At 52.5% G+C, this 26,585-nt stretch overlaps 8 protein-coding genes across 8 annotated transcripts; 4 read left to right on the top strand and 4 right to left on the bottom strand.

The window, feature by feature from the left end:
• Positions 1–598: 598 nt before the first annotated feature.
• Positions 599–3,030, top strand: B0T23DRAFT_215747 (uncharacterized protein). The gene is made up of 2 exons (XM_062833637.1): positions 599–2,849; positions 2,940–3,030. The coding sequence occupies exons 1-2, from the start codon at positions 736–738 to the stop codon at positions 2,956–2,958; spliced, it is 2,133 nt and encodes a 710-aa protein (XP_062689960.1). The 5' UTR covers positions 599–735; the 3' UTR covers positions 2,959–3,030.
• A 671-nt stretch (positions 3,031–3,701) lies between these two features.
• B0T23DRAFT_386766 (Metallo-dependent phosphatase-like protein) lies at positions 3,702–5,563 on the top strand. The gene is made up of 2 exons (XM_062837644.1): positions 3,702–4,659; positions 4,739–5,563. The coding sequence occupies exons 1-2, from the start codon at positions 4,010–4,012 to the stop codon at positions 5,370–5,372; spliced, it is 1,284 nt and encodes a 427-aa protein (XP_062689959.1). The 5' UTR covers positions 3,702–4,009; the 3' UTR covers positions 5,373–5,563.
• Positions 5,564–5,822: 259 nt separating this feature from the next.
• B0T23DRAFT_446731 (uncharacterized protein) lies at positions 5,823–8,002 on the bottom strand (the record flags this gene model as incomplete). Its single annotated transcript, XM_062840976.1, has 2 exons — positions 7,320–8,002; positions 5,823–7,190 (listed from the first exon to the last, which is right to left on the bottom strand). Exons 1-2 carry the CDS (start codon positions 7,641–7,643, stop codon positions 5,823–5,825), a joined length of 1,692 nt encoding a protein of 563 aa, XP_062689958.1. The 5' UTR covers positions 7,644–8,002.
• A 3,034-nt stretch (positions 8,003–11,036) lies between these two features.
• On the bottom strand, positions 11,037–13,184 carry B0T23DRAFT_344012 (ZIP zinc transporter-domain-containing protein). Its single transcript, XM_062835937.1, has 3 exons — positions 12,666–13,184; positions 11,939–12,564; positions 11,037–11,855 (listed from the first exon to the last, which is right to left on the bottom strand). Exons 1-3 carry the CDS (start codon positions 12,828–12,830, stop codon positions 11,363–11,365), a joined length of 1,284 nt encoding a protein of 427 aa, XP_062689957.1. The 5' UTR covers positions 12,831–13,184; the 3' UTR covers positions 11,037–11,362.
• Positions 13,185–13,705: 521 nt separating this feature from the next.
• B0T23DRAFT_215618 (glycoside hydrolase superfamily) lies at positions 13,706–15,622 on the bottom strand. Its single transcript, XM_062833635.1, has 3 exons — positions 15,143–15,622; positions 14,300–15,060; positions 13,706–14,241 (listed from the first exon to the last, which is right to left on the bottom strand). The coding sequence occupies exons 1-3, from the start codon at positions 15,344–15,346 to the stop codon at positions 13,986–13,988; spliced, it is 1,221 nt and encodes a 406-aa protein (XP_062689956.1). The 5' UTR covers positions 15,347–15,622; the 3' UTR covers positions 13,706–13,985.
• Positions 15,623–16,603: 981 nt separating this feature from the next.
• Positions 16,604–22,136, top strand: B0T23DRAFT_386754 (P-loop containing nucleoside triphosphate hydrolase protein). Its single transcript, XM_062837643.1, has 6 exons — positions 16,604–16,938; positions 17,001–19,564; positions 19,700–20,060; positions 20,162–20,696; positions 20,769–21,035; positions 21,112–22,136. Exons 1-6 carry the CDS (start codon positions 16,841–16,843, stop codon positions 21,910–21,912), a joined length of 4,626 nt encoding a protein of 1,541 aa, XP_062689955.1. The 5' UTR covers positions 16,604–16,840; the 3' UTR covers positions 21,913–22,136.
• Positions 22,137–22,488: 352 nt separating this feature from the next.
• On the top strand, positions 22,489–24,793 carry B0T23DRAFT_386752 (uncharacterized protein). The gene is made up of 4 exons (XM_062837642.1): positions 22,489–22,654; positions 22,719–23,127; positions 23,218–23,626; positions 23,701–24,793. The coding sequence occupies exons 1-4, from the start codon at positions 22,606–22,608 to the stop codon at positions 24,646–24,648; spliced, it is 1,815 nt and encodes a 604-aa protein (XP_062689954.1). The 5' UTR covers positions 22,489–22,605; the 3' UTR covers positions 24,649–24,793.
• On the bottom strand, positions 24,766–26,464 carry B0T23DRAFT_455949 (Anhydro-N-acetylmuramic acid kinase; the record flags this gene model as incomplete). The annotated part of the gene is made up of 2 exons (XM_062841256.1): positions 26,068–26,464; positions 24,766–26,001 (listed from the first exon to the last, which is right to left on the bottom strand). Exons 1-2 carry the CDS (start codon positions 26,173–26,175, stop codon positions 24,766–24,768), a joined length of 1,344 nt encoding a protein of 447 aa, XP_062689953.1. The 5' UTR covers positions 26,176–26,464.
• Between the last annotated feature and the right edge of the window lie 121 nt (positions 26,465–26,585).

The following is a 26,585-nucleotide window of genomic DNA, read 5'->3' as shown; positions in this document are numbered from 1 at the left end:
CGAAACCCAACCTTGAGTCATTCGCGACTCCCGTCAAGATTGTGCCCCATCTCCGTGGCCCTGTGCCTTCTATACTAAGCCATTACTCTTACTTCATTGCACTCGTTTGTCCAACCGCTCGACGTGGTACTTTGTACCAGTTCCATTCGTTCTTCCTCTTCTGTGACCGTGACACTTTCCTCCTCGCAAGGGACGCGTCCCCCCTCCCCCTTTTTTCCGAACTGGACCCTCAAGGAACCCTCGCTTTACGTACAACACAGGCACATGTTGCTGTCAGGTAGGGATCACAGGCGCTACTAAACAAGAGGACCCCTTTTTCTGGAACCCCAGAGAAACCACAAGCTGTCGCCGAGACTCCGCAGGACCCACGAGAGATCACGATCACGATCACGCTCCCCATCCTCGTCCCCGACACCCGAACTTCATACCAGACACTTTGATACTTTATTCTGAGAGACATTACCCCAACCGACTTATCGATTTCTTTTTGGCGTCCTTATAACTAAAAGACACAAGCGGGGTTCATCCGTCAAAGCGGTCGGAATACGAGCTTCCCGCGGGTGTCCGGCCCGTTTATTCATACTTGTTGTATATCGATCGATACATACCGTTACACGTCGATAAGCCTCCCGTCCCTCGGGACCTACGTAGTCATCGACACAACTCTAACCCATTGTATGACTTGACTTTGCAACGACAGTACCGACCGAACAGTATTTCGGGAACCACACCATAATGGAGCGGACCATTGGGGCCGTCGGGCTACGGTGGGCAGCCTTCTTCGCACTGCTTGTCTGCCACCAGGTCCATGCCTTCTATATCCCAGGCTGGTCCGTCAAGAGCTACAAGGAAGACGAGGCCATCCCACTCCTCGTCAACAAGGTTTACTCGGACAACACGCAGCTTCAGTATGCCTACTACGACCTGCCCTTTGTCTGTCCGCCCACGGGCGAGCACAAGTTCGGCGGACTGTTGAGCGGACAGAGCATCCCGCTCAACCTAGGCGAGGTGTTGCGCGGCGACCGCATCAAGGTGTCCGACATGGAGCTCAGGATGAAGCACGACTCCGAGTGCAACTTTCTCTGCAACCGCGTGATTACCCGGAAGGAACTGAAGCGGGCGCGCCAGCTCGTCCGTGATGGCTATGTGGTCGAGTGGATTGTCGACAACCTCCCCGGCGCTACCAGCTTCGTGACGGTCGACAAGACACGCAAGTACTATGCTGCGGGTTTCAAGCTGGGTTATACGGATCTCTCGTCCGGTCGTCCCCGCTACTACCTCAACAACCACCACACGATCGTGATCCGGTATCGCAAGGCCCCCGGCAAGGATGGGGAGAAGGGAGGCAAGGTCGTGGTTGGATTCGAAGTGTATACCAAGAGCGTTGGTCCGGATGTGAAGAAGAATGTCGACGGGTGCCCGGCGAATCTCCACGACGTAGAGCAAAACTTTGAACTCTACTTGGCGCCTAACAAGACGGTGGAGTTGAGCCCCGGGTCATCATACTATGTCGAGGACGACGACACCTATGACGACGATGCGAAGCTCACCATTCCCTACAGTTACTCGGTGTACTTTCGCGAGGATACCTCGATCGAGTGGCACAGAAGATGGGACCTCTACTTTGTCAATCAGGTGGATGGCCACAAGATCCACTGGCTGGCCATCGTCAACTCGCTCATCATTTGCGGCGTCTTGACGGGCGTTGTGTTCATGGTCGTCGCCAAGACCATTCGATCCGACATCCGGGGATACAAGGCTCGATCAGCCGACGTCGAAGCCAAGCGCAGGACCAAGGCCACCTCGGCTACCGAGAAAGTACCGGGGCTTTTGGAACAAGAGGTTGGCCCTGACAGTCTTGCCGACGTCGATTCCGACGACGAAGCCATCGAGGACATTACCGGCTGGAAGCTCCTCCACGCCGACGTCTTCCGCACGCCCGCCTACAGCCACCTCCTCGCCCCGCTGGTCGGTTCCGGAATGCAATTGCTCTTCATGGCCATCGGACTCGTGCTTTTGAGCGCTCTGGGTATCATCAACCCCAGCTACCGCGGCGGTTTCGTCAGCTTCGGGGTCGGCCTCTTTGTTTTCGCCGGTCTCTTCTCGGGCTACTTTTCGGCCCGCGTATACAAGACCTTTGGCGGCCAACGCTGGCGTAAGAACATGGTGGTCACCGCCGTCCTCTTTCCGGGTCTCTTGTTCTCCATCGTCTTCGTCCTCAACCTGTTCGTATGGGCTCAGGCCTCCAGCACCGCCATCCCATTCGGCACCCTGATCGCCATCATTTTCCTGTGGCTTTGCGTCCAGGTGCCCTTGGTTTACGTTGGCTCCTGGTACGGCTTCGTCCGCAAGCAAGGCGCCTGGGAGCACCCGACCAAGACGAGCGCCATCCCGCGCCAGATCCCCGTCCAGGCGTGGTACCTCCGTGGCTTGAGAACGGTGCTGCTGGCGGGCTTGATCCCTTTTGCCGTCATTTTCATTGAGCTGCTGTTTGTGTTTCAGAGCATGTGGCAGGACAAGAGCGGTTACTATTATGTGTTCGGGTTCCTGGCAGTCGTCCTGTCTCTCCTGGTCGTGACGGTCGCCGAGGTGACGGTGGTGAGCATCTACATCCAGCTGTGTGCCGAGAACTACCACTGGTGGTGGCAGAGCTTTTTCATCGGTGGTGGAAGTGCCGTCTGGGTCTTTTTGTACTGCACGTGGTATTATTTCGCTAAGCTGCACATCACGGGACTGCTGAGCTCATTGCTGTTTTTTAGTTACAGCTTTATGGCGTGCTGTGTGTATGGGCTATTGACGGGCACGGTGGGGTTCTTGACTGCTTATGCTTTTGTCAGGAGGATATACGGGTGAGTTTTTTTGTCTTTGTCCTTTTCCTTGTCGTTGGGTTTTCAATGAAGTGAAATGATGAATGAATTGCTGACTGTGGAGAATTACAGCGCCATCAAAGTCGATTAATTCTTTTCTGTTCTCTTACCTTTTGTTCCAGCGCGGGACTGATGGTATCCAAGGTGTAACTTTTGTATTTCCGTCGTGTTCTACCAATCGGTATCACGACAGTAGCGAGCGGCATTTCACACGGCGGGTTTTGAATATTGATTCTTACTTTTTTTTCTCTTGGAGTAACTGCGGCGCAATGAAAGGTTCACTGAGCAGGAGGTTGTCACACGTTGTAACGACAGGTGGGAGCTTGGGAGTGATGTCAAGGCAAAAGAAAACAAGAAACAAGAAGAACGACAGAAGAGCGATGATTATACCCGCAAATTCAGTTAGCGCATTGCTGTACGAGACATTGACAGGCATTGAATATTGTCGATAGATGTAAGGTAGCAAAATGACTTGACTCTCTTGCCAATGTCTGGGAGCATTCTCGTGATACCTTTGGCGAAGAGCTGCTAGAGGCCGGAGGACCTTGTAGGCATGCCCAGGACAAGGCAAATGGAAGGAAGTATTTATAGACCTGAAGTTATCACCATGAGCCCGGTCACACCCATCCCTAGGTCTGCTACCTTGATGGCCTCTCAGACACCGAAAAGAAAAAGTGAAAGTCGAGGAGATGGAAGGCGCCAGGATGTTGGAATCTGCAGAGTAGGTACATACAGGGGCATTCAGGTACCGGTACTGTACAGTACACTACCCTAATGCAAGGTTACCCGCAGCGGGGCAGGGCTCACCCCGCGCGTCATCATCCATCAGGTCTTGATCATTCCACCTCCCAACTTCCGCCCAACTAGACTACATCATTGAAGGGGAAGGGGCACTGTACCCGAACAAGTTGTATTCTGTCTCAGTGTACCATCTCAACCCAACTCTATCTGGTGTTGGTAACCACACGAACAACTCGAGAGCGTTACTGCCCAAACACGTCACCCCCATCGACGAACCAGTCCCCACACCAATACCATCTTCCCTTGTGGAAACTCATCCTATCCTCAACCTCCCCATCCATCTTCAACTGAAGTCTTCAAGCTCGACAAACCATCGTCCAAAAAATCAAACTCGGACCAAAATGGGCATCACGGCCATTCTCCAACGCCTCCACCTCCTCCGCTCTGAAGAATGGGACCCCCCAACCCCGCTCGACCACCTCCTCACCGATATGCAATCCTGGCCCTTTTTCGTCATTCCCATCCACCTCCACTTCCTCCGCCTTGTCGTCACTCACCTCTACCATCTATTTCTTTTTCTCCGCGGGCACGCCTTCCACCCGCCCTCGCATATCTCGCCCATCCGCGTCGTCTGTATCTCCGACACACATAATTATGAGCTTGATCTGGCTAGGATTCCCGACGGAGAGGGCGGTCTGCTGATCCATGCGGGAGACTTGACGGATGATGGGAGTAGGGAGAGTATCCAGAGGCAGTTGGATTGGTTGGGGGAGGTTAGAAGGCGGAAAGGGTTTGAGAGGGTCTTGGTGGTGGCGGGCAATCATGATGGGTGGTTGGATAAAGAAGGGGCAAGGCAGGTGCTGTTTGGAGAGGGAAGTAAGGGGGATGCAGAGTTGACGTGGCCGGAGGGAGTGCAGTATTTGGATGGGATGGCGGGAGAGGGGGAAAATGGAGGTGTCATGACGATTGAGTTTGAGGGGAGGGCAAAGGGGAGGAGGTTGAATGTTTGGGGGTGGGGAGGGGTGCCGAGATGTGGAGGGCCGGAGCATGCGTGAGTCTTTGTTTATTTTTTTTTTCTTCTTCACTTTCGTTTCTGTCTTCTCGCCTCCATCCTACTTACAATTTCCCAGCTTCCAATACGACCGCGCTTCTCACCCCTGGACGAACCGCATCCCCGTCGAAACCGACATCCTCATCACGCACACCCCTCCCCGCCACCACCTTGACCTCGGCCTCGGCTGCGCCGGCCTCCTCGCCGAGCTTTGGCGCGTCAAGCCCAAGCTGCACGTGTTCGGCCACGTCCACTGGGGCGCCGGCCGCGAAGCCGTCTACTACGACGAGTGCCAGCGGGCGTACGAGTCGCTCATGGCGCGCGGTGCTGACGTTCCGTTTCCGCCTGCTTTTCCTTCCATTTTCTCGTTTCCCGCCTCTGTTTCAGCTGTTTCTCAATCGGCCTCTCAAAATCGCCAGGAACCTCGTTCAAAGATGCGGGAGAAGCAGAAGCCGACGAATCTGGTGAATTTCTTGCTATTGCCGGTTTATTTCGGCCTGGCGTTGAGTTTATACTTTGGGAAGGTGTTTGAGAGAGTTTGGATGGACTCGATGGATGCTGCGAGGGTGATTTGGCATGGGACTACTGCTGTGGTGTGGAAGTGGGTGATGCAGGGGCCGGGATCGAATAACGGGGCACTGTTGGTGAATGCTAGTGTGACTTATGGGAATACGGGAAAGGTGATTAATCCTGTCCAAGTTGTTGAGTTGTGATGAGGTGGGTTGGATGGTATTATCAAATCAAGGGCTTGTGGTATAGGTAGGAGAACGTGGTAACGCCCTCGACGAGGATATTAGAATAGGTAGGTTATCAGGGAGGAACGCGTGCCGGATACTCGGAGTAAAAGGGGAAGAGGAACATTCGAGTGCATTGCTGGGTATTATGCTGATGTTAACATAGGCTTTGGTTGTTCAAGATCATATATTATCCATTATGCCCCTAGTCGTTATCCAACTAAGAAAAAAGGGGGGAAGTAAACAAAGTACAATCTTCATCCTTGTCCAGTCAAGGGTATTGCTATCCATATCCACGTCATGGTATCATCCCACATCCGGTATCCGCACTTATTTTTTGTTCCGATATGCCAAAAGCCCAGAAAAACACATCACGCCAACGGAGCTGAAAAGATCAAAAGGAAATGAAGACAAAACAAGACCGAAAAATCACCTGGTAAGAATAGCCTCCCCATACCCCGGCAACCTTCCTTCCTCCGCCACCCTCACCTGCTGCTGCTGCTGCCCACCACCATTATCAGCCCCCCTCACCACTTCCCTTCCACTTTCTCGCTCCCTGTGACTCTCCCTCTGCATCTGCATCTCCCGATACCACGAATCAGGCGGCAACCCAATAACCCTCGGCCTCAAATGCTCCTCCGCCGCCGCCATTTCCTCCTGCTCATTTACCCCCTCCATACCTCCCTCCATACCCCCCATACCAGTAGTACCATGAGTACCATTAGTACCATTAGTACCATACAACGACTCAAAGTGCGGCAACCCCTGCCCATCCACCCTTTGCTGCTCCTGTTGCTCGGGATCCCATTCCACTGCTACTTGTAGTGGTAGTGTCAGGGAGAAAGTGGTGCTAGCACTGGTGCTGCCTGCAATGGCAGCAGTGACGGAGAGACTCAAGGTGTAGACGCGCGAGGCGATGCAGGAGTGGAAGGTGGGGATGAAGGTCCGGCGGTCGAGAGGGAGGGAAAGGGGGATGGAGAGGGTGGAGGTCAAGTAGATTGATGATGATGATGAGGGTTTGGCCTTTTTCGTAGAGGAGAAGGAGGACCTGGAGGAGGGCATGGATGAGGTCGTCGGTGGTGGTGATGAAGATGATAATGGGGGAATCAATTGTCGGGTTTCGGTCTCAGAGGCACTGCTGCTACGGTCACTGGCGTAACCAGAGTCTCGCCTCTCGAGCGAACAAGGGTGTTGTTGCCAGGTCGTCGGGTGGACCACGGAGAGCTTGGGCAGCGGCACGGATGTCGAATAAACTCCGCGCTTGTCTGTCGAGTAGTCGGCGGTCCAGTTACCCAGATTCGGGAATGTGGGCGTCGTGCCAGCGTTGAAGAAAGTGTGGGCGGTGACTTTGCCGGAGATGTTGGTGATGGAGGGTGGAGGGAGGAGCTGTTGCGATGAGGTGGGCTCGTACTTTAGTCGGATTTGGGCCATGGGGGTGGAGGTCATGGTTCGGCCGTTGGATTGGAGGATGGCGGCCCTGGGCTGGATGGCTTCGGCCGTCAGTGTCCCGATTTTGGACGAGAGGAACTTGCGCAGAGACTTCTTCTTGTACATGCAGTAAAGCTGGTCGTTTTCGGTAATGTTGAGAGGCGGCTCCTCTGGCGAGGCTGGTAGTACGTGGATGGACTTCCGAGCCTCCATGATCCTGATCCGCTCTCCTCCCAAATTTGGTTGGTGTAGTACCCTGGCTTTGATGCTGTATTCGACCGAGGCCATCGTAGGTGCCATGTCGTCTATCTCCCATTCCTTTCCCATGCTTGGTGGTAGCAGAACGTGTTGATCTCGTACTTGGTCCGTCTGAACGTTGTGGTTACAGGCCCCAATGGTCAGTTGGTTTGGGATGACGAAGTTGAAGGGGATCGTCAGTGTTTTTCCGTTTTCAAGCACCCTCGGCACTGGATATGTCGACGATGGGATGGGCATGACCAGCTTGAGGAAGGTATGTGCAATCTCAACGGGTGAGTTCACACCTTCTGTCTTTGTCCTTGTGTTTCCGAGCAGAATGATTTCGATGGAGTCGAACCGAACGTCTCGCTTGGTCGTGATGGTAACATCGCCAACGATAGGCGAGGAAGATGTGTAGACCTTGGAGCTGTAATGGTTCGTTATGTTGATATCGATGTTGGACCTCTGGTAAGGAGCTGGTTTGTTGGCGGTATTCGTTCCTAGTACTAGCTCGCTGCTGAGTTCACTAGGAGAGGAGGCGCCCGATGAGATGATACCGGCCACAAAGGCCTGCCTGTGAACCATTGCGGTTGGTCGTGACTGAACAAGCCAGTAAGGTGGCAAGAGTCTGAAGAGATACTGGAGTAGTTGCGAAGTATAGATCCAATATGGGTCGGTAGCTAGTCGAAATAGCCAAGTACGGGGACGAAGTGTGTAAGGTGGATGTTCTGATCTCGAACTGGTGATGTTCTGGGAGACGTGGAGGGGGTTGAGGAGTTATAAATGATGCCGCCAAGTAGATTATCCAACCAGAATGTAGCACAAAGGGCGAGGATCATCCCTTCCCTTATACCTACCGCAGAAACGGTAGGGAATCTTCCCTCCTGTTTGGCACACACTACACGGTACACAGCTGCATGCCCACCGCCAAGGGGTATCCATGATTGACCATGGGGTAGGTGTGACCGCTTACCTATTCTGTGTATAATGGCATCAGACATGATAGAAGGGTTGCCATGCGGCTGGTTGGGACTATTCCTAGAAGAGACAACAATTTTCTGAGTCACTTACAAAGCCAGTCATAGTAAAGAGCCATTGCCATGTGGTAGCATAGGTATTGTGCAAGACTTCTTACTTCTGAGCCTAACCATTAAGGTCCTCGCCGAGACCTGGTGGCTTAAGAGACTCGCTTATGGCAGCTCTTTGGAGCTTCCCCCCCTTCTGCATCCGCGTCTCGAAAGCTGACTGACGCCTCATCGACCCTGTCCGGTCAAGGGGTCGCCAAGGTGGCTGGTCCATGGGTCATGTATTGCTATGCATTTACTTGAACGAAGATTGAAATGGAAGTGTGTTCTTCTGATGGTTGTGGGTGTAGGGGAAATAGCGGAGTGTGGCTCTATTAAGACAGCGTCACCACGACATGGACCATAATCCGCCATTGACCCCATTATCGTGGCAGAGGCGGGGTGTTCTTGGCTGCTCTTGGCCTGGGAACATCGAACACTCACCACTCAATGTAACCTCCCACAGCGTTAGGGACCGCGGGACACAGCCTGGTCGGGTACTTTTACCTCTGGTGTTCTAGCCCCAGACGACAGTCGTTGTGAGACACAATGAGAAAGGAAGCAAAAGGTGGCTTGGAGGCCAAGCTGTGATAGAAGATGCGCCAAGTTGTTCAAGTGGACAACCACTTGTCCTCGTGGTACCCTTTGTCTCTGCTTTTTTCTTTTTTTTCTCGTTTTTCTCGTTGTAGATGTTTGAATGGGTTCCGGTACCTCTAATCACTGGTACGAACACGCTCGATGATTTAGGTTTGGTCTTCAACCTTCCATCTCTACTACTCTTGCTGGATGATTTCCAAGCATCTCTGCTATGGAAAGCATCATTCAAGGAGTGAAGAAACGTCAAAAGTTGCTTACAGGCCGCTCGCGCAACGCTAACACTATTCTCGTTAGCCCAATCTTGGTTTGATCGACGAATGACACCAACCCACCGCCGTTAACGGAGGTTCGTCTTCTCCACTTGTCGACGACAAGGCGTGGTGTGGGCCGTCCTAAGAAGTATATCATACCAAAACAGTCACCACTTCACGACAAAGAATATTCATGAAACTTTTTAGTCATCCGGGTTCTTCCACGGCGAGTTCGAATTCGTTCATGGTATCTTCTATTTGGAGTATGGGCTGGGGATCTTGGCTCAGCTTGGTTACCTAGGCTTAGCATATTGAATTGTGAAGCTGATCTCCTTGAGATAACCTTCAATGATGTGGTTGGTCAATTGGTCATCATCATCATCAAGGCCCTACCTAGCAGCCATTCACAACCCCATGGGCAACAAGAGAGAACGTGGATTCGATCGTCGCACTAGACTACTCACCACAAGCACCCTCTAGCCGAACCTCCATTCTCGCCTTGTGCCCCGCATGCCCGCAAAAAGGTCCCCTTCCGCAACCAGACCGTCGTGACCCATACTTCGGTTGGGTATCCGGGTCCACTGAAAAGGTTGTCTATGATAGTCTTTCCAAGTAGCGTTGCTTGTCATCGGCTCTCCTTCGGTCGAAAGTCGGTCATAAGTTGTCGAATACAGTTTTGACTCTCCAGATGTCTGGGGGAATAAACGAAACTCAAAATAACCGAATCTCCAACCCTTTGGGAGTGTCGTATGCAGTCAGCAATCATTCCCTTCCCGTAAACACCAAATAAGTCGTGTCTGAAGTTACGTAGAAGTAAGCAGAGTGAATCTCCCATCTCGCGCGAGACACGTCTCAGCTTGCATTTGCGAGTGTCCATCTACCGGTGAACTGCAAGGGGGCGGCTCGTTACACGGGCATGAGTACAACGACGGACCGGACAGGACAGGACAGGACGGGACAACTTGCATGCTGTGGTACAGTGTAATGCATACAGTACATGCAAGTTTTGAAACAGAAGAGTCATCGGCGAATTTTCAAGCTAAGAAATTTGGGTAACAGTGACCTCAGTAGTGGAAATGCAAAAGTGTGAAAAGGTAGGTAGGAACAGGGGCAGAATGACTCGGAGCTGAGGGAAACTAGGAGGAACTAGTAGTCGGCCGTTTCCACTTGGATCTATATCTCCTTCCAAATCCGTTTATGAGAATACTGTAGACGACAGACGAACGACTCATTCCAACTTGAACTTGAGATTCTTAACGCAGGAGAAAGACGCCCTACGCCCTTCCCTCGTCATGACATAATAGCCCTGGCCCAAATCACAGCTTCATTACAAAGCAACTGAAGTATTCTTTCCGCATATCACCATCGTCAACTCTCTAGCGGATGGCGCTAGATTACTCAACACGAGCGTGATCTTTCTCCGTACCAATAGCTGGTTGATCAGTTGGCCAGTTGTTTACTGATCAAGCCTTCTTCCCTTGGGCAACATGAAGATCGCACGCCCTTCGACCCCAGCAAATCCAAAAAAATATTGACAAGTCGCTTAACACACCCTAGCCCGGGCTGGTATGCATGTAGGGTACTCGCTAGCCACGCGTCACAGACCCCGTTGAGACCCAAGTGGATGGGTCACTACCTACCTACCTACCTACCGAGGCTACGTGCTAACCACACTGACAGCTACCCTGGCCACTCAGCATGGGATTTAGACAATGCTATTACCTAAAGTTATTGTTCAAAAGATTCAACGTCAGGGATCCCTTTCCCGATTATTAATGCAGCTTTTGCTTTCGAGCATTGGGTTTCCGGCTCACGGCATCCTGGATGGGGTCTTGGACTCGGTTGTGAAAACAGCCCAGTTGCTTTTAACGGTGAAGCAACGTCTAGCCTGAAATCATGTAGCACATGGCCCGCGGCTCATACCTGACCGAAAGAGTCATACCATGATGCTCTGGCACCATGATTGCTTGTAGCGCGGAGTTTTCACTCTTTTCCCGGTGCTTATGCCTGTCTCTAGGGGCTGACGACATTGCTTGACCAAGCAGTACTTGGCTTGGAACGTAGATGTGTGCTTGGTGACTGTGATCGTTTCCACTGTAACTGGGACCATGACCTTGTAGGTTCGTCAACACCGAGTTGAGGTTGTGATAATGTCTATTACCATTACCATTACCAGAGGTAATCACGAAGCCTTTGACCCTGCGGGCTTCATGTAGTTCAACATGTCCGATAAGTCTTTTCCAGCCGTTGATAACCGTTCACAAGTACACCATACCCACATATCTCTAAAAACAATGGTGGACAGTTCTCGAAACATCTGACCCATAACGACAACCCCCTGACTTAACCCTACCAAAAGTAACAAACCCTTAATGGTCTATCCCCAACGCCCTCAATCATGCCACGAGATATACAGCATAATCCCCGCCCCCACCGCAATAGCCGCGAACTGCACCAGTGTCTTCTTCAACTCCTTGGCCTTATCCTTGCCCGTCTCCAACAACTCCGGAATGACCGCCACCGTGCCCACATACAGGAACGTACCGGCCGTGAACGGCAAAAGCATGTCGCCCCAGGTTAAGCTGGTTCCCCAAATACCCTCCTTCATGCCCATTGCCGCCTCGTTGGAGCCGCTGCTACCACCGAATTCCTGCACGGCGATACCAATAAGAGTGCCGAGCATGGCGCCGATGGCTGTGACGAACTGGGCGCCCATGGCCTGGCGCTTGGAGAAGCCGGACTGGACGAGCAGGGCAAAGTCGCCGACCTCGTGGGGAATCTCGTGGAAGAAGACGGCCACGGTGGTGGTTGCGCCGATGGTGGGAGAGGCGTAAAAGGAGGCGGACATGGCGAGGCCGTCGGTGATATTGTGGGTGAAGTCGGCGCTGTCAGGTATGCGGTTAGCTTCCTCGTGATCTTTAACGTGTGTTGTGGAAAGGGGTGGCGGTGGTGGTGTGGTGGTGCATACATCAAGTTCAAATAGCCGCCCAGCTTCGCAGAGGGGTTAACCTCCTTCTTGTCATCCTCCTCTTGAGCGTCCACATCCTTCTTCTTCAGCTCGTTCTTCTCACCCTTCCTGTTCTTTGCATCGCCCTTCTTGGCCACGTCAACACCAGTCGCCGCGCCGTGCTCATGCGAATGACCGCCATGGGAATGTCCATGAGAATGATCATGCCCACCTTCCCCGCCCGTGGCGATCCTCAAGCCCTTATCCATAGCCACAAACGTCATGAACCCGACCAGGATCGCAAGGCCCAGCAGTAAGTTCCTGTTTGGTTCGACCAGCACAAACTTGGCGCTCTCGTGGCTATCCTCGCCAATGAAGATCTCGGGAAGCAGATGGAACAGGGTATCGCCCAGCAGGCCGCCCACGGCAAAGGCAACCATGACGGACAGCGAAGACGGGTCGATGTTGGTCGGGCACAGCGCCAGTAGAAAGTTAGGCGGGCCCGAGATGTACAGGGTCGCGAGGATGGCGTTGACGGCGGGGGAGCCGGGGAAGAGGATGGCGAAGAGGCGCTCGGTGGCGGAGGAGGACTGGTGCGCGTGCGCGATGACCTTTTCGGCGGAGAGGGCTTGGACTACTGGGCAATCCTATGTTTGAAGAAGCGTGCCACGGGTTAGCGGTTGGGTCGTCGGCGACATCATGACCTAGAGGCAGATGAGTGGGGGGAGGGCGGAGAAGGTGAACGAACCTGCAACAACCCATCCAGCTCCTCCAAGCTCATGTCCGAAGGACTCGCTTTCCTTTCCGTCCCGTACGTCTCGTGCGTACCACGCGCATAAACTTGGAGGACAGCAATGGAGGCCAACGCGAAGAGCATCATCAGGCACTTGGCCCGCGATATGCCCACCGCCATGATGGATGGAGGGGATTGCAATTGGGAATTGAAGCGCGCTCAGGAATACCGCCAATTGAAACCGAGAAAAGCAAAACACGACAACTTCCTTCCAAAGGCAACTACAACAGAGATAGCCAAAAAGGTAGTCGGAGGAAGGGAAGAGGAAAAGAAAAGGGGGAAGGAGAAAAGAAGGAGGAGGAGGAGACGGGCTTCAGCAAGACATCATATACATAATGCCGACAGGTATGGTAGACAGCTGGAGCCCAAGGGAGAGAGTGGGGATCAAGCTGAGCTGTTCATCTCTTATTGTTTCCTCGTCCGGCCGGCGGCGGCGCCAACAGCGAGGACGGGGCACAGTCAAAACAGTGCGTGTACTCGGTTACATAGGTAAAGAGAGCCAGGGCCCGGCCGGGGGTCGATGAAAAACCCAACACCTCACGCCCGGGCGACAAGACACGACCCCGCAAAATCACTTCTCCTTCTCGTCTGAATGCTACGCAACCCCGTTTTTAGGGCTGATGACCGCCGACACAGGTCCACTGTGGGTTACATAGCGCTGACGCAAGCGCTGAGTGCCCTGTCGAGTGTCGTGTGCCACATTCCTTGCCGTGGGGTCCGGATTGAAGCGGGAATTTCCCGAGCGACAGATCCTTCTCTAGTAAGTAGGTACCTCTAGGTCGGGTACTGTTCTACCTACTTACTACCTAACTCAACTCTTCTTGAACACAGAATACCTCTAAGGTATTGGCACTTCAACATCAATGCCTGCTGAAGCTCCCGGCCAGCAAAGCTCTCAATGGTGGGGCACCACAAGAACAAAGCAACAAAGCAACACCATGGCCGACATGAATCAGCATTCGAGATGGGGTACGGTACCTAGGCGAGCTAGGTAAACCTTGAAAGATAAGCATAAGGTATCTAAACTGCCCCTGGGTTGTTCTGTACTAACCAAAAATACTCCAAAAGCCTGTGTCTTACAGCCTCATTAGACCCCGAGTAGCAGCTCTATAGACTAAAGACCTGCTGCTTCCTCCCCCTCATTTACCACGTGAACAAACCTAAGGACTCTACCAATTCGCAAACCACTAACCTGGGTGTAGACCAGCACCACGCTGCAATGTGTATACTGCCCATAACATACGAGAGCAAAGGAGAAACCCAGCAAAGTGCAGATCACGGACCAAAAAGAGCCATCGCCAACATTACAACAGCAATCGCATCCCCCATCGACCCCTTGATGGAGCTTGCCTTTCCACTACTCGCAGCTGTGCTAGTACCTGATGGCAAGCTAGCCACAGTCAATGAACCGTTTGAAGCAAGACTGGAAACGGGGGCGAGAAATGTAATGGCGCTTGACACCGTCGAGATCTCCGATTGTGACAAAGCAATGCTAACTCCAGAAGCGAGACTGATCGAAGAAGAAGTGGTTCTAGCAAGTGTCAGTACACTTGCAGAACTTGAGTCTTTTCATCAGTCATGTCACTTACTGGCTCAGCTTGCTACTGTTACAAGAGAGGTCAAAGAGAGGAGTCGTCGTCAATGTGCTACCAATCAGACCAAAACTGGGATTTGGAGTCGCCGGGGCAGAGTCTTGCATCGTGTACCACCAAACATTGGTGCTGCCAAACAGAGGGCAGCCAACCTGGTCCCAGTAATATTTGGCATTGGCGATGCTAGGGACGGCTTGGCCCATGGTTTTGCCGCTAAGAGGGAAGCCCGTTTCCGTAATCCACACCGGCTTGCCTTGGGATGCAGCCTTGGTAGCGCTCAGAGCGTCATCAAAAAGGGACTTGCTATGGCCGATGTCGTTCTGTTGCGTTTTCTGGAAATAAGGGTAGCCATCGAAGCCGAGAAAGTCCGAAGCATCCACCACCACTTGGTTGGAGCTGTTGACCCAGGCGGTCCAGGTATCAACGTGGCCTACCGGGACACCATCAAGAGCTGTGTGGGCAATAATGTCACGGACTTGCTTGATATAATGGGCAATCGTGAGAGGTGCGGCTCCGGGGTTCTCCTTATTCTCAATGCCGGTAGGCGAGATGCGATACAGATCCTCGCTGCCCACCGAAATGCCAGCCACTAATCTGCCAAGGGCAGTTCCGTACTGCTGAATGGCAGAGCTGAGGGCTTGAAGCTCGTTGGTGAACGCAGCATCACCAGCAGAAGCCCATAGACCAAGAAGCAGCGATGTTCGGGTAGCAATCGCAGCTGGGATAGCCGAGATGGGAGCATTCACCGTACCCCCTTGCTATTGAACGAGTTTCATGGTCAGGGTCTTTAGGCCAGGTACACAAGGAATGAGGCGAGGAAGGGTGGGGAGCTGAACTAACAATCATTGTGTATAGTCGTGCACTGGTGAAGCCTCCAGCAGGAGCACCGACGAGACCTTGGGCTGTTCGAAACTCGGCTTCGAAGTCAGGCTGTTGCTTGGCAGCGCCATTGGTGAACGAAGAGCCATAGTTGAAACCCTGGTAGGCGCCCATCACTGTTGACAGGGTGGCAGCTAAAGCTACGAGTTGCGAGAGTTGATACATCGCGGCGGGTTATGGCTGTAATTTTGCTGTCAACTTTCAAAAAGGAGGTATCGATGTTGAGGCTGGCTGAGTCGCGAATGGGCCACAACCGTCGACAAAAGCGAGGCTCAAAGTTGAAGGAACGAGTCCAAGAATCACCAAAAACAGTCGGGGTGGTGGACCAAAAGTTTGAAAGAAGAGAGAGGATGGTCCGGGACGAGGACAAACGGGCTATATGTGCTAGCTTGGGACGTGTCACCGAAGAAGAGGGCGCAGAAAGATTAACGTAAGTCTTGAGCAGGAACGATGCCTGATGACGGTTGATAAATGCCGGTCCAGGGAACACAGCGTATCGTGTTGAATACACCGCGGCAATCGGGAGGTCTCACAGGTAGGTAAGGTCTCGTAACGTGAGTCTAGGATATTGATAGGTGCTGACTTGAAAAGAATAGGAAGTCAAGTAAGGAAGGGATAGCAAACACATTGCTGTTGATGTTTGTAAGGGAAAAAGATCACGAAGTTGTTGGTATGGGATATCATCAGACTCTGATTATGTACCATGAATTCCCTTTGAATGGAGAGCAAGAGCAAAGGAAAGCGTAATGATACTCGATGGTCTCATTGTTGCAAATGCCCAGAGGGTAAGAGTTCCTATCATCTCTTGCGCTCCTTCCCTTGCAGTCAAAGTCTTTTTACATGCCATGGTATCGACTCCATCCAAACCAGGTATAATGAAAGGCAAGCGGTTCCCACAGCATCAGAACGCGAGGCTACCCGCCTCTAAGGAAGGAAGTTGAATGAAGTCGATTTCAACTTGGTATGTTGTGCTACGATGGAAACACTTGCTCGTGATGATCACTCAGTGGCCATCAAGCCGCTGCCCATGTCTGACCAAGGCTCGAGTCCAAATCATGCAATAACTCTACAGTCATGTGAATTTTGCACCTATGGGTTCAGGGAAGGGCAAAGGTGATGTGGCGGGTCAAGTTTTCTCATTTAACCACTTGTGGCTTGTTTCCTTGACAAAACCTTGTCGAGAATCAATGACCGGTTATTCCTGTTATCAATGATGGTCCTGCTATACCTAGCAGAGTGGAAGCTGCAACATGATAACGATATGAGATGGGAGGAGGAAGGTGGGTCGGGCATGTACATATGCCATTTGACCCACCCACCTAACACAACCCGGTTAGGCCCGAGCTTATCTACCTTCCAGTTCGCGTTTCCGGGCCTTCCCGGCAATGAAGCCGTTCATCACATCCTCAACCTCCGTTCCACCCACGCTCTGATATGGATGTTATATCCGCCAAATCTCCGGATGCGACTCGACGTTCGGCCAGGCACCGACCAGCCACTCACAGCACAGTCAGCCGCATGATGGAAATGTACGCCATTGTCAAACTTTTGCTTTCAGGGCGTGGCTCAAAAAGAGAGCCGGTGCCAACGACAATGCCATGTCCAGCGATCGCTCAGCTTGTCTATAGTACACAGTGAGCAAGATTTGACCTCAACACCATGGATTGGGCTTTTCGTTACTGGGCCCCATTAGGCATCCCAGGTCGCGACATATACCATGATCAGTTTCACGCGCCAATTGACCTCTCTATACAGAGGCAAGTCCATACAAACTGCTCTCATAGACAATGCATGTATCATCCGCTAATGACATGGTTAGAAGTCCGGATGCTGGCTGGATCCTCGAGGCCTCGCGTATCGCCAAGTCGGGCGTCATCCAGGTTTGTCTTGTTGCCTTCGTCCTTGTTTGGACAGCAATAGAGACCACCTGCCGCTACAGTTCCTACTTCAACATCCCAGAAACCACCAAGGCCGTCCGATTCAGTCTGCCTTATGAGCTTCTTTCTCAACTCTTACGTGGGGCTGCCTTCACCTTCACCCTTATCAGCGGGTACCACTACTATCAGTACTGGTACGATGCCCTTCCTGTCGGCCTGGCCTTTTTCCTGGGTCTTGTCCGTTTGCTAGCCACGCCAAAATGGCAGCGCGTGAGCTTGCATCAAATCAACTTCCTCCTCTTCATCTCCCTGGTTACCTTGGCTACAGCCTATCTTCTCCCCTCCCTCAGGATGAGGTCGGACGAGGAGGTTGAAAAGGCGGAGATTGGGGCTATCGGAAGTCTAGCATTCGCATCGCTCATTGCGCTCATGACTCCGAGAGAATGGGGACCTCCGCCTGCCACCGAAAACATGGCCGTGTACAAACACATCTCCGAGGCACAGCCTACTCCTGAAGAAACAAGTAGTTGGTTCGTCCGCTACTTCAGCTTTGGCTGGCTGACTCCGCTGATCTGGAAAGGTTGGCGCACCCAAGTCGATATGGATGACATTCCAGGACTTCCTTGGTATGACGAACCCTCACTCCTTCTTGACAGAATTCTCAAGGTCCGGGAGAGATACAAAACAACCATGTGGACAGTTCTCTCCTTCCAGCGCAGCGAAATTGTTGCCATGTCTTTGTGGGTCGGTTCCTCATTCGCCATCGAACTTGTCGCCCCTTTTGCCATGTACCAGATCCTAAACTACATATCGTCTCCCCATGATGCTGTGCTACATCCCATCATTTGGCTGGCACTGCTCTTTATGGGTCTTATGGGAAAGTCTATCACCATGCAGCAGTACGTCTTCACGTCAACCAGACTTGTCGTCCGCCTCAAGTCAGCCATGACCCAAGAGCTGTACCACAGGGCCTTATCGAGTATGGAACTTGAAGATGATGTTATCAATGACATTGCCACAAGGGGTGCCAAAGAGCAAAGAACGCAAACCACGTCGGCAGGAAGATTGGCCAATCTGATGGCAAGTGATGTTGATGCCGTGTTCAAGGCTCGAGATGCCATCATTGGCCTTGTCGGGGTGCCCGTAGGCATTGTTGTCAGCATCATCGGCCTTTATAAGATGGTCGGATGGACGAGTCTGGTTGGTCTCGCCTTCTTGGTGCTCTCAATGTCCTTCCCAGTCTGGATTTCCCGTATGATGGGCAAGACGCAGCGCAAGGTCAAGTTGGCACAGGACTTACGCATATCTCTCATCTCTGAGTACCTCGAAGCCATCAAAGCCATCAAGTACTTCTCCTGGGAGGATGCCATCATCAAACGCATCCAGGAAGCGCGTGAGAAGGAGCAAAAGGAACTTTGGCACATCTGCCTATGGTACGCTCTTCTTGGACAGTGTGGCGAGCTAATCCCCGTCGTCACCTTACTGCTCATCTTCAGCCTGTACATAGGGGTGATCAAGCAGCCTCTCACTGCTCCTATCGCATTCACCACTTTGTCCGTGGTCATGACCCTGCGGCGGAATATAGGATATGTATCCCAGATGTCACGAAACCTTACTGACGCACATGTCTCGATTGAGCGTTTGGACAAGTTCTACGCAAATACAACACCGCTAACCCAGTTTTCAGAAGGTCCCTTGCACATAGAGAATGCGACTTTCCGGCGAAGCAAGAGGGCACCTTTTTTGCTAAAAGATATCTCCATCAACTTTGTAGAGGGCGGCCTTAACATAATCAAAGGTCAGAGCGGGAGTGGGAAGACGAGCCTTTTGTTGTCAATCTTGGGAGAGACCACCCTCGAAAAAGGAATGGTGACCAGGCCCAGCGACGTCGCTTTTGCCTCCCAGACACCGTGGCTTCAGAGCGAGACAATACGCGACAACATCCTATTCCACGCTCCTTTTGAGCAGGTCAAATATGACAGGGTTATTGAGGCATGCTGCTTGGGCTTGGACTTTGAAGAGCTTCCTAAAGGAGACTTGACTGAGGTTGGGGAGAATGGCACCGCCCTTTCCGGTGGGCAAAAATCGAGAGTGGCAGTTGCTCGAGCTCTCTATTCCAAGGCCCCATTGCTGCTGCTGGATGACATCTTCTCTGCCCTCGACGCCAAGACGGCTGCGTCTCTGTGGAAGCATTCCTTCTGCAGTGATATGCTCAAGGGTAGGACCATCGTTCTGGTAACTCAAATGCCTTGGCTAGCTTCCCAAGCCGATCTCGCAATCACAATGGAAGCCGGAACAGTCAAGAACATTGAAAGGAACGTTGGTGTTGTCCGCACACCTGTGGAACTGGAGTACGGAACCACCAACAATGAGGACTCTCAAGAGAGTACGACCACCCTAAAGATCCCACTTGTACCAGGCGGAAACCGGGCAGGCTCTCCCAAGAAGATGAAAGACGAAATATCCAATGAGATGAGTGCCAGCGGAACATCAGGACGGTTTACTTGTAAGACTCATGCTCTGAACCCTTTTTTTTTTTTTTTTTTTTTTTTTTTTTTTTTTTTTTTTTTTTTTTTTTTTTCAATTATGTATGTCTTCCTCCTGCGCCGAGGTCAGAGCTGACAACTCTCCATGCGTATAGTTCTCAGGTACATGCTTCACTTTGGTGGCCCTGGTTACGTTATTCTAGCCCTCGCCAGTAACGTCATTGCCAATGCTGTTCTTCTTGGAACGACCTGGTGGCTCTCAGTTTGGGTCAATGCCTACAACAAGAAAGAGGCTGTGAATGTTGCCTTTTACATCACCATCTACGCTGCGTTCAACTTTGGCCAGGCCTTGCTAAGCGGAATCAGCTCTCTGATATTCAACCGAGGTGCATGGTTGGCCGCACGCAAGTTACACAGGGGACTCACAGAGGGAGTATTGAATGTCTCCCTGGGCTGGTGGAAGAACGTACCAGTGGGTCGGGTTGTTAATCGGTTCAGCCGAGATGTTGGGTCATTGTGAGTATCAGACTTTTGCTTGATTTCTCTACGCTCCAGATGCTTGCTGGCACTTCATATTTCGAAACCCAAGGCTAACCAATCATTTTCATAACCAACAGGGACAGTCAACTAAGCTCAGCCGTCCAATATTTCATCGACGCTGGCATGGCCATTCTCTTTCGTCTTGGTGCCGTCAGCTCCATCATGCCTATCTTCATGCTCCCTGCCCTTTGCACGGTCGGAATAGGTATCATTTGCGGCGAGATGTACATCCGAACAGCTGTCGTCCTTAAGCGGTTGGTCTCATCCAGTCAGAGCCCCGTCTTCTCCCAGTTTAGTGGCAGCATGTCTGGTCTAGCGGTGATCCGTGCCAGACGAAACATGCCCGAGATGTTCCGTTATCAGTTGGCGGACCGGTTAAGGTCTTTCTCGCGGTTTCAGGAAACTTCATTTAACCTGAATCGGTGGGTCGGTGTTCGGATTGACTTTGTCGCAGCGCTGGTCACTGTCTCTGCTGGTGCGATTGCAGTGTGGAAGGTCGGTGTTGTGGAGGCTGGATTGGTGGGCTTTTCGCTGAGCAATGCGACGGGCCTGAATTCGCAGATTTTGTACTTTGTGAGGTTTATGAATGATATGGAGGTTGAGCTGCAGAGTGTAAGTTTTGTTGTTGCTGCTTTCTCCCTTGGTCACAAGCATCTTGATGGGCCTGAGCTAATCCCAAGACAGTTCCATCGCGTTGAGGAATACGTCAAGCTTCCTGCCGAAGACGAAAAACACGGCTTGCGTCAACCCGATACCGATAGCCAAGGCCATGAAGACTCTTCTTTGCTTGAAGTTCCTGAGGATTGGCCAAGGACAGGCGCGATCGAGTTCCGTAACGTTACGGTCAGATACGACCCTGACGGCCCTGACATCCTGAAGGACATCAGTCTTAAATTCAAGGCTGGACAACGGATTGCCGTTGTTGGACGTACAGGTTCAGGGAAGAGCACAGTAAGGCGCCATTTCTACACCTACAATTTCCTGAGGAAAAAACAGCTAGGCTAACGTGTTTGATCCCATTCTCTAGCTCGTCCTCTCCCTCCTGTGCTTCACCCACATCGTCTCCGGGCAGATCCTCTACGATGGCGTCGACATCACGAGAATCTCACGCAAGAGACTTCGGCAGGCATTGACCATCATTCCCCAAGAAGCTACTCTTTTCAACGGCACCATCAGAACGAACCTCGACCCATCCGGCACCGTGCCCGTTCAGATATTGGAGAAGGCGCTCAGGTCGTGCACCGGCATTGCGTCCTTTGACTTTCGCGAGAGCAGCAGTGACAACAGTATCAATGGGGCTGAGACAGTTGACAGCAACGACTCGATGGTACCAACCGAACGCACCCCCCTTCTCTCTTCTTCCCCTTCCTCCTCCTCACCCACAAATGGCTCTGGCTCCGGTTCCATCTCTACCCGGGGCGCTCTCTCCCTCGACACGCGCGTCCTAGCCAAAGGCGAGAACTTCTCGCACGGCCAGCGCCAAGTTCTCTCTCTATGCCGGGCCCTAGTCCGCAAGTCCAAGCTGATGCTGCTTGACGAGGCGACGGCAAGCATGGACTACGAGACTGACAGGGGGATCCAAGTGGCGCTGCGACAGGAACTCGACGCCGGGGAGGAGAAAACAAGGACGCTGGTGACAATCGCGCATCGGTTGAGGACGATCATTGATTATGACATGGTTGTGGTGATGGGCGGAGGGAGAGTGATGGAGGTGGGTTCGCCAGGGGAGTTGTATAAGGATAAGGGTGTGTTTTGGGAGATGGTCAGGTTTAGTGGAGAGGGAGAGGACTTGGAGGGGGTGTTGAAGGAGATGGCGGTAGAGGTATGAGGGCGCTTTTTACACCTCTACCCCTTGAGGAGGTTGGCTAGTACCTGTCTGGCTGTTTTTCCATAGTCTGCTCCCCCAATTTTTACTTTATTGAAGCGTCCATGTTGTGACAAGATCCAATATAGTTTGCTTTTATTTTAGGAAAAGCATATTCACCGCATGAAAACGCTTAGGGAAGTTGCCCCATAGTCTCGAGCTAACAATCAAATCGGTATTGGACTGCATACACCGCACTATAGTGTACTTGATCGGCCGCGGGAACAGGAATAGGGGCCGGAAAAAGTGGGCTTTCTGGAGATGTGGATTCGTGGACGCCTACTCACTGTCTTATTTTGGGCTTGGCTCGGTCCAAAGGGAAGACGATCATCGGGTTGCTGAAGATGGAATCAGATGCGAGGGATCGAAGTTTGGAAAGTCGACCTCCGAACATTGATAGGTTGTTATGGGAAAGTGGGATTTCCCAGAGTGCGATTGTACAGCGCTCGCGCCCCCTGGATCGGCAGGTTCTAGACCGACCTACAAGTGACCAAGCACTGTTTTTGATTACGTAAAGTCTTGGAAGCACAACACAGCAATCATATCATCACAAGGCCCTGCCTGTTTGGGGTCGATAATGTATGTTTGCTCGTTATCATCTATCGCGATATCTACCATGCTTGTACAGTAGGAATCCGGGCCTCCGACCTCAATCAGATGCCAGCACCTCCTAGACCCCGCCGACTGCTGCGAAATTCGAGGGCATGTAAGGCAGCTGGCAGACTGAGACGGACAAGGAGATTTGCGCAATCCAGCTGACGTATTCTCAGGTGATTTTTGCCATAAACGCCGGATCAAATGCCAGGAGAATCTGCTAGACCCGAGTCGTTGTCAAAACTGTGTCGAATTCGACATCTCATGCACCTATCTCCGGCCCTTGAGGCGCGGCCGAGGCTCTCCAAAGAACGCGGCAGGACCAGGTGATCGTCCAGATGCTGGCCAAAATATCGCCAGCAACGCTCGACGGGTTCATCCTGAAGAGCTTGTTGCGCTTCCATCTACTACTCAGCCACCCCAGGTCGGCGATGACCAGCCTCTAGACTTGGCCGACGCAAGCAGTTCCGCTACAAGTGAGCGTCGGAGTGAGCCTCTGAGCCCAGCATGGCAAGGCTTTGCCCGAACTTCCACCTCAGCCATCAAGAAGCTGCTCTCTGTCTACCACAAGACCGTTTACCCAATGTGAGTCCCATCCCCCCTTGTCTGACGTCGCGTTGTAAAAAAAGAAAAAAAAAAAAGTATGAATACCTTTTCTGATATGCGCGAGTCTAGCTTTCCCTATTTTGACCCCGTCAGGCTCGATCAGAGGCTTGAAATGCTGGAACATTGTCGCAGCCGTGCATTCTTCTGTTCTGTGATGGCGGCTTGTGCGCTTGCTTCAGCTCGAGTAAGGGACGGTGCGCCAAGTGGTGGCCAGGATGTGTTGGGAATAATACCAGCACAAATGTTCTTTGCCGCCGCAGAAGAAGCACTTCCCAAAGACCTTCTTCAATCTCAGGACTTTGACTACCTTAGAGGCATTGCGCTGTTGGCGCTCGCAAGTCTTCAAGACGCCAGGATCGGAGCGATGCAGATGTACATCGGCCACTATTTCACCATGCTTGCCATCAACCAGTGGCACGACGAATCCAACTGGCCGACTGGATTGCATCCCACGGAGAGGGAAGAGCGTCGTAGATTGGTATGTGCACTGCGCCGCGGAGCGCTTCCTAACTGCTTCACTCTCTGTCGTATTCTCTATACTGACCGATGTAGTATTGGTCGTTCTACACGCTCGATATCTACTCGTCCATCGTCTGGGATGGCTGCATCCATTTTCAAGAAAGCCATGCGAAAGTCGCGTATCCTACTGGCAGGAACTGTAACGAAGCTGGAAGCGCGCCTTTGGAGAGAGCACATTGGATAGTCGGGTGGAACTTTACCACGGATCTATACCGTATCTTGGAGCATAACTTGAGCAGGTTGCGAACTCGGTCGTCAAGATTCCACTTGGTGGCAGGGGAATCTGTATCGACTCCAACCCTCAACGTGTCCAGCCAGGATCGCGTCAACGAGCTGTACTTGGCCTTGCCGCCCATTTTCAAGCAACTCCAACCGGCTACTGGCGATCCAGATCAAGATGTCTATGGATTTCAAGCCGCCAACATCCAAGCGACCATGGCTCTCCTGAAGATGATCTCCCTTTCTCTCGAGTCTGATCCTGATGCGGAAAGGAAGTGCTCCGTCGTAAGTGACATATTGGCGACGTTCCACCAAGTACCCAAACCACACCTGAGAGCAATTAGCGCGCCTTTGATATACCACATTGGCGGGATCGGCACCATTCTGGGGTCGGTTATGGAAGGACCGCTATCAGAAAGCTCATGCTGCGTCGTACGGGACCTGCTCCTCTCCATGGCCGTGCTGCTGGAAAGTCTGGAAGCTTGCCTTCACCGAAGTGGCGGCGCTGGGCAGAGGCTTCGAAGTCTTGTTGCGCGCATTGAAGAGTACATAGTCTCCCGAGGTGGTGGGCGAGCTATCCAAACACAACAGGCCGCGGATATCCCTGCTTCCGCTTTTCGAGAGGGCACATCGAACAACAAGAGTAGCAGTTGGGACGGAGCGGCACTCCCAGATTTATCGGGCCAATTCCAACTTCCTGACGAGCTGCTGCAAGACTGGACTTGGCCGTTTGCCATGTCAAATAGCTATTTGTCTTTCTGAGCATGTTCATTGAAACGGCTTCCGGCAACAGGCGTGTAGTGGGTGTCAAGGGGGGGAATACAAAGATGCCTGACAACCAGAAGATTTTTCTTATTTTTTTGGGTTTCCTATTAACATTTACCACTTATTGTTAAAGACTTTACCGTCCACATAGTTCACCATCTCCTTCACGTGATCCAGCTTTGCCCGTCCCGCACCGAACAACATGCCTTTCGTCATCACCGTCCGGTAGTTCTCTCCCGGGTTCACTTTGCCAAGGACATACGGCCGGCGCGTCTCGACCCTGTCTGGGACGGGGATGCTTCGTCCAACAATAGCCTCCATACCCTGCCACGCGAACGTGACCGCCTCCTTGGCACCGCCCGGAATACCGGCAGCATCCAGCATGAACATCTTGACCTGCGGGAACTGCTCCTTCATGTAGTCGGTAATGTTAGGGTTGTATGCGCCACCGCCGCACATAAAGACCTCGTCAACTGGGCGGTCCTTGGGCGCATAGCGGCGCCAGTGATCCACGATGGCCTGGGAAGTGATTCTGGTGACGGTAGCCACAACGTCATCCGCCGACATACCCAGCTCGGCACCCTCCTTGATCAGGTCGTCGGCCAGAGTATCGCGGAAGACCTCACGGCCGGTTGTCTTGGGCGGGTCCCAGCTGAAGTAGGGTATCCTTTCCATGAATCGGTCAACCATGTCCTGGTTGATCTTTCCCCTCTTGCCCATTTCACCGTCTCTGTCGTACTCCTGCTCTCCGTTGGTGTAATGGCGAACCACAGCGTCGATCAGAGCATTGCCCGGGCCGGTGTCGAAGTCGTAGGCGTGCTCTGGGCCCTCTGGGGGGATGAAGCATACGTTGGCAATGCCACCAATGTTCTGGCACGCCCGCAGCTTGCCAGGATGATGAAGCAGCAGAGCGTCGAAGAAGGCAATCAGCGGCGCTCCCTGCCTGCCGGCGGCCTGGTCGGAGACACGGAAGTCGGTCACGGTGGTGACTCCTGTCCGCGAGGCCATGAAGGTACCCTCGGCCATGGTCAGAGCAGACCTGGGGATGCCCTCGTCCGGCATGCTGGCCAGCCAGATCGTCTGGCCATGGGAGCCGATGGCATCGAGACTCTTGATGTCCACATCGTTCTCCTTGCAGAACTGGATGGCGGCAGCGGCAAAGGTCTCGCCAAGGTGGACGTTGACCTCTGAGAGTTCGGAAGCAGATGTCCGATCGTGCTTGATGATGGACAGAACACGCTTCTTCAGGTCAAGATCCATGGGAGCCTCTCCGTACTTGAGAAGGGAGAAGTGCATGGGTGAGTCTGGTGTTTCTTGCCTGAAGTGGCACAAGGCACAATCAATACCATCCTGATATCACCATTAGTTTTCATGGTCAATAGACATCTAGTGAGTTTCAGTGTAGTCAATACTCACCATCGATGTGCCGCTGTTCATTCCCAATACGGTGAGATCAAGCGGTTGCGAGCTTGAAGGGCTGCCTCCATTGACGGCAACATGGCCGTTGACTCCATTTGTCGCCATTGTTGATGTTGTTTTTTTGTTGTTGATGATGATGTTCAACAAGTGATAATGTCAAAGTCGACCGAAGAGCAGCTTCTTCTATTTCAATTCTCTAGGGAGGCAATTAGGAGCATGAATTCACGTCAGGTCAGCTGTCCAGCATGATTCGCTAGGCCGCGTATCCGGACAGCCAGAGCATATGGCCATCTCAGCCTTCCTTTTAACCGGCCACTTACACCCCATATCCCTTGGTCAAGCCGGGGCCCCATTCGCGAGGTTCGCCAAGATCCTTGGTTTCGGGTCATCGACATCACACACTTTGCTAGTCATGGTGAACGGTCAAACGGTTAAGCGGTGAAGAGCACTGCCGGGGCACGCTTAAGCGGCTACACGGTCTGACGGTTAAGCGGGTATGAGGTCTTGGCAACCTC

The sequence above is a fragment of the Neurospora hispaniola genome (assembly GCF_033458365.1).
Source record: "Neurospora hispaniola strain FGSC 10403 chromosome Unknown B0T23scaffold_7, whole genome shotgun sequence".
Taxonomy (NCBI): Eukaryota; Fungi; Ascomycota; class Sordariomycetes; order Sordariales; family Sordariaceae; genus Neurospora; species Neurospora hispaniola.
Note: the sequence above shows the minus strand (reverse complement) of the source record. Positions and strands in the feature narration are given on the sequence as shown.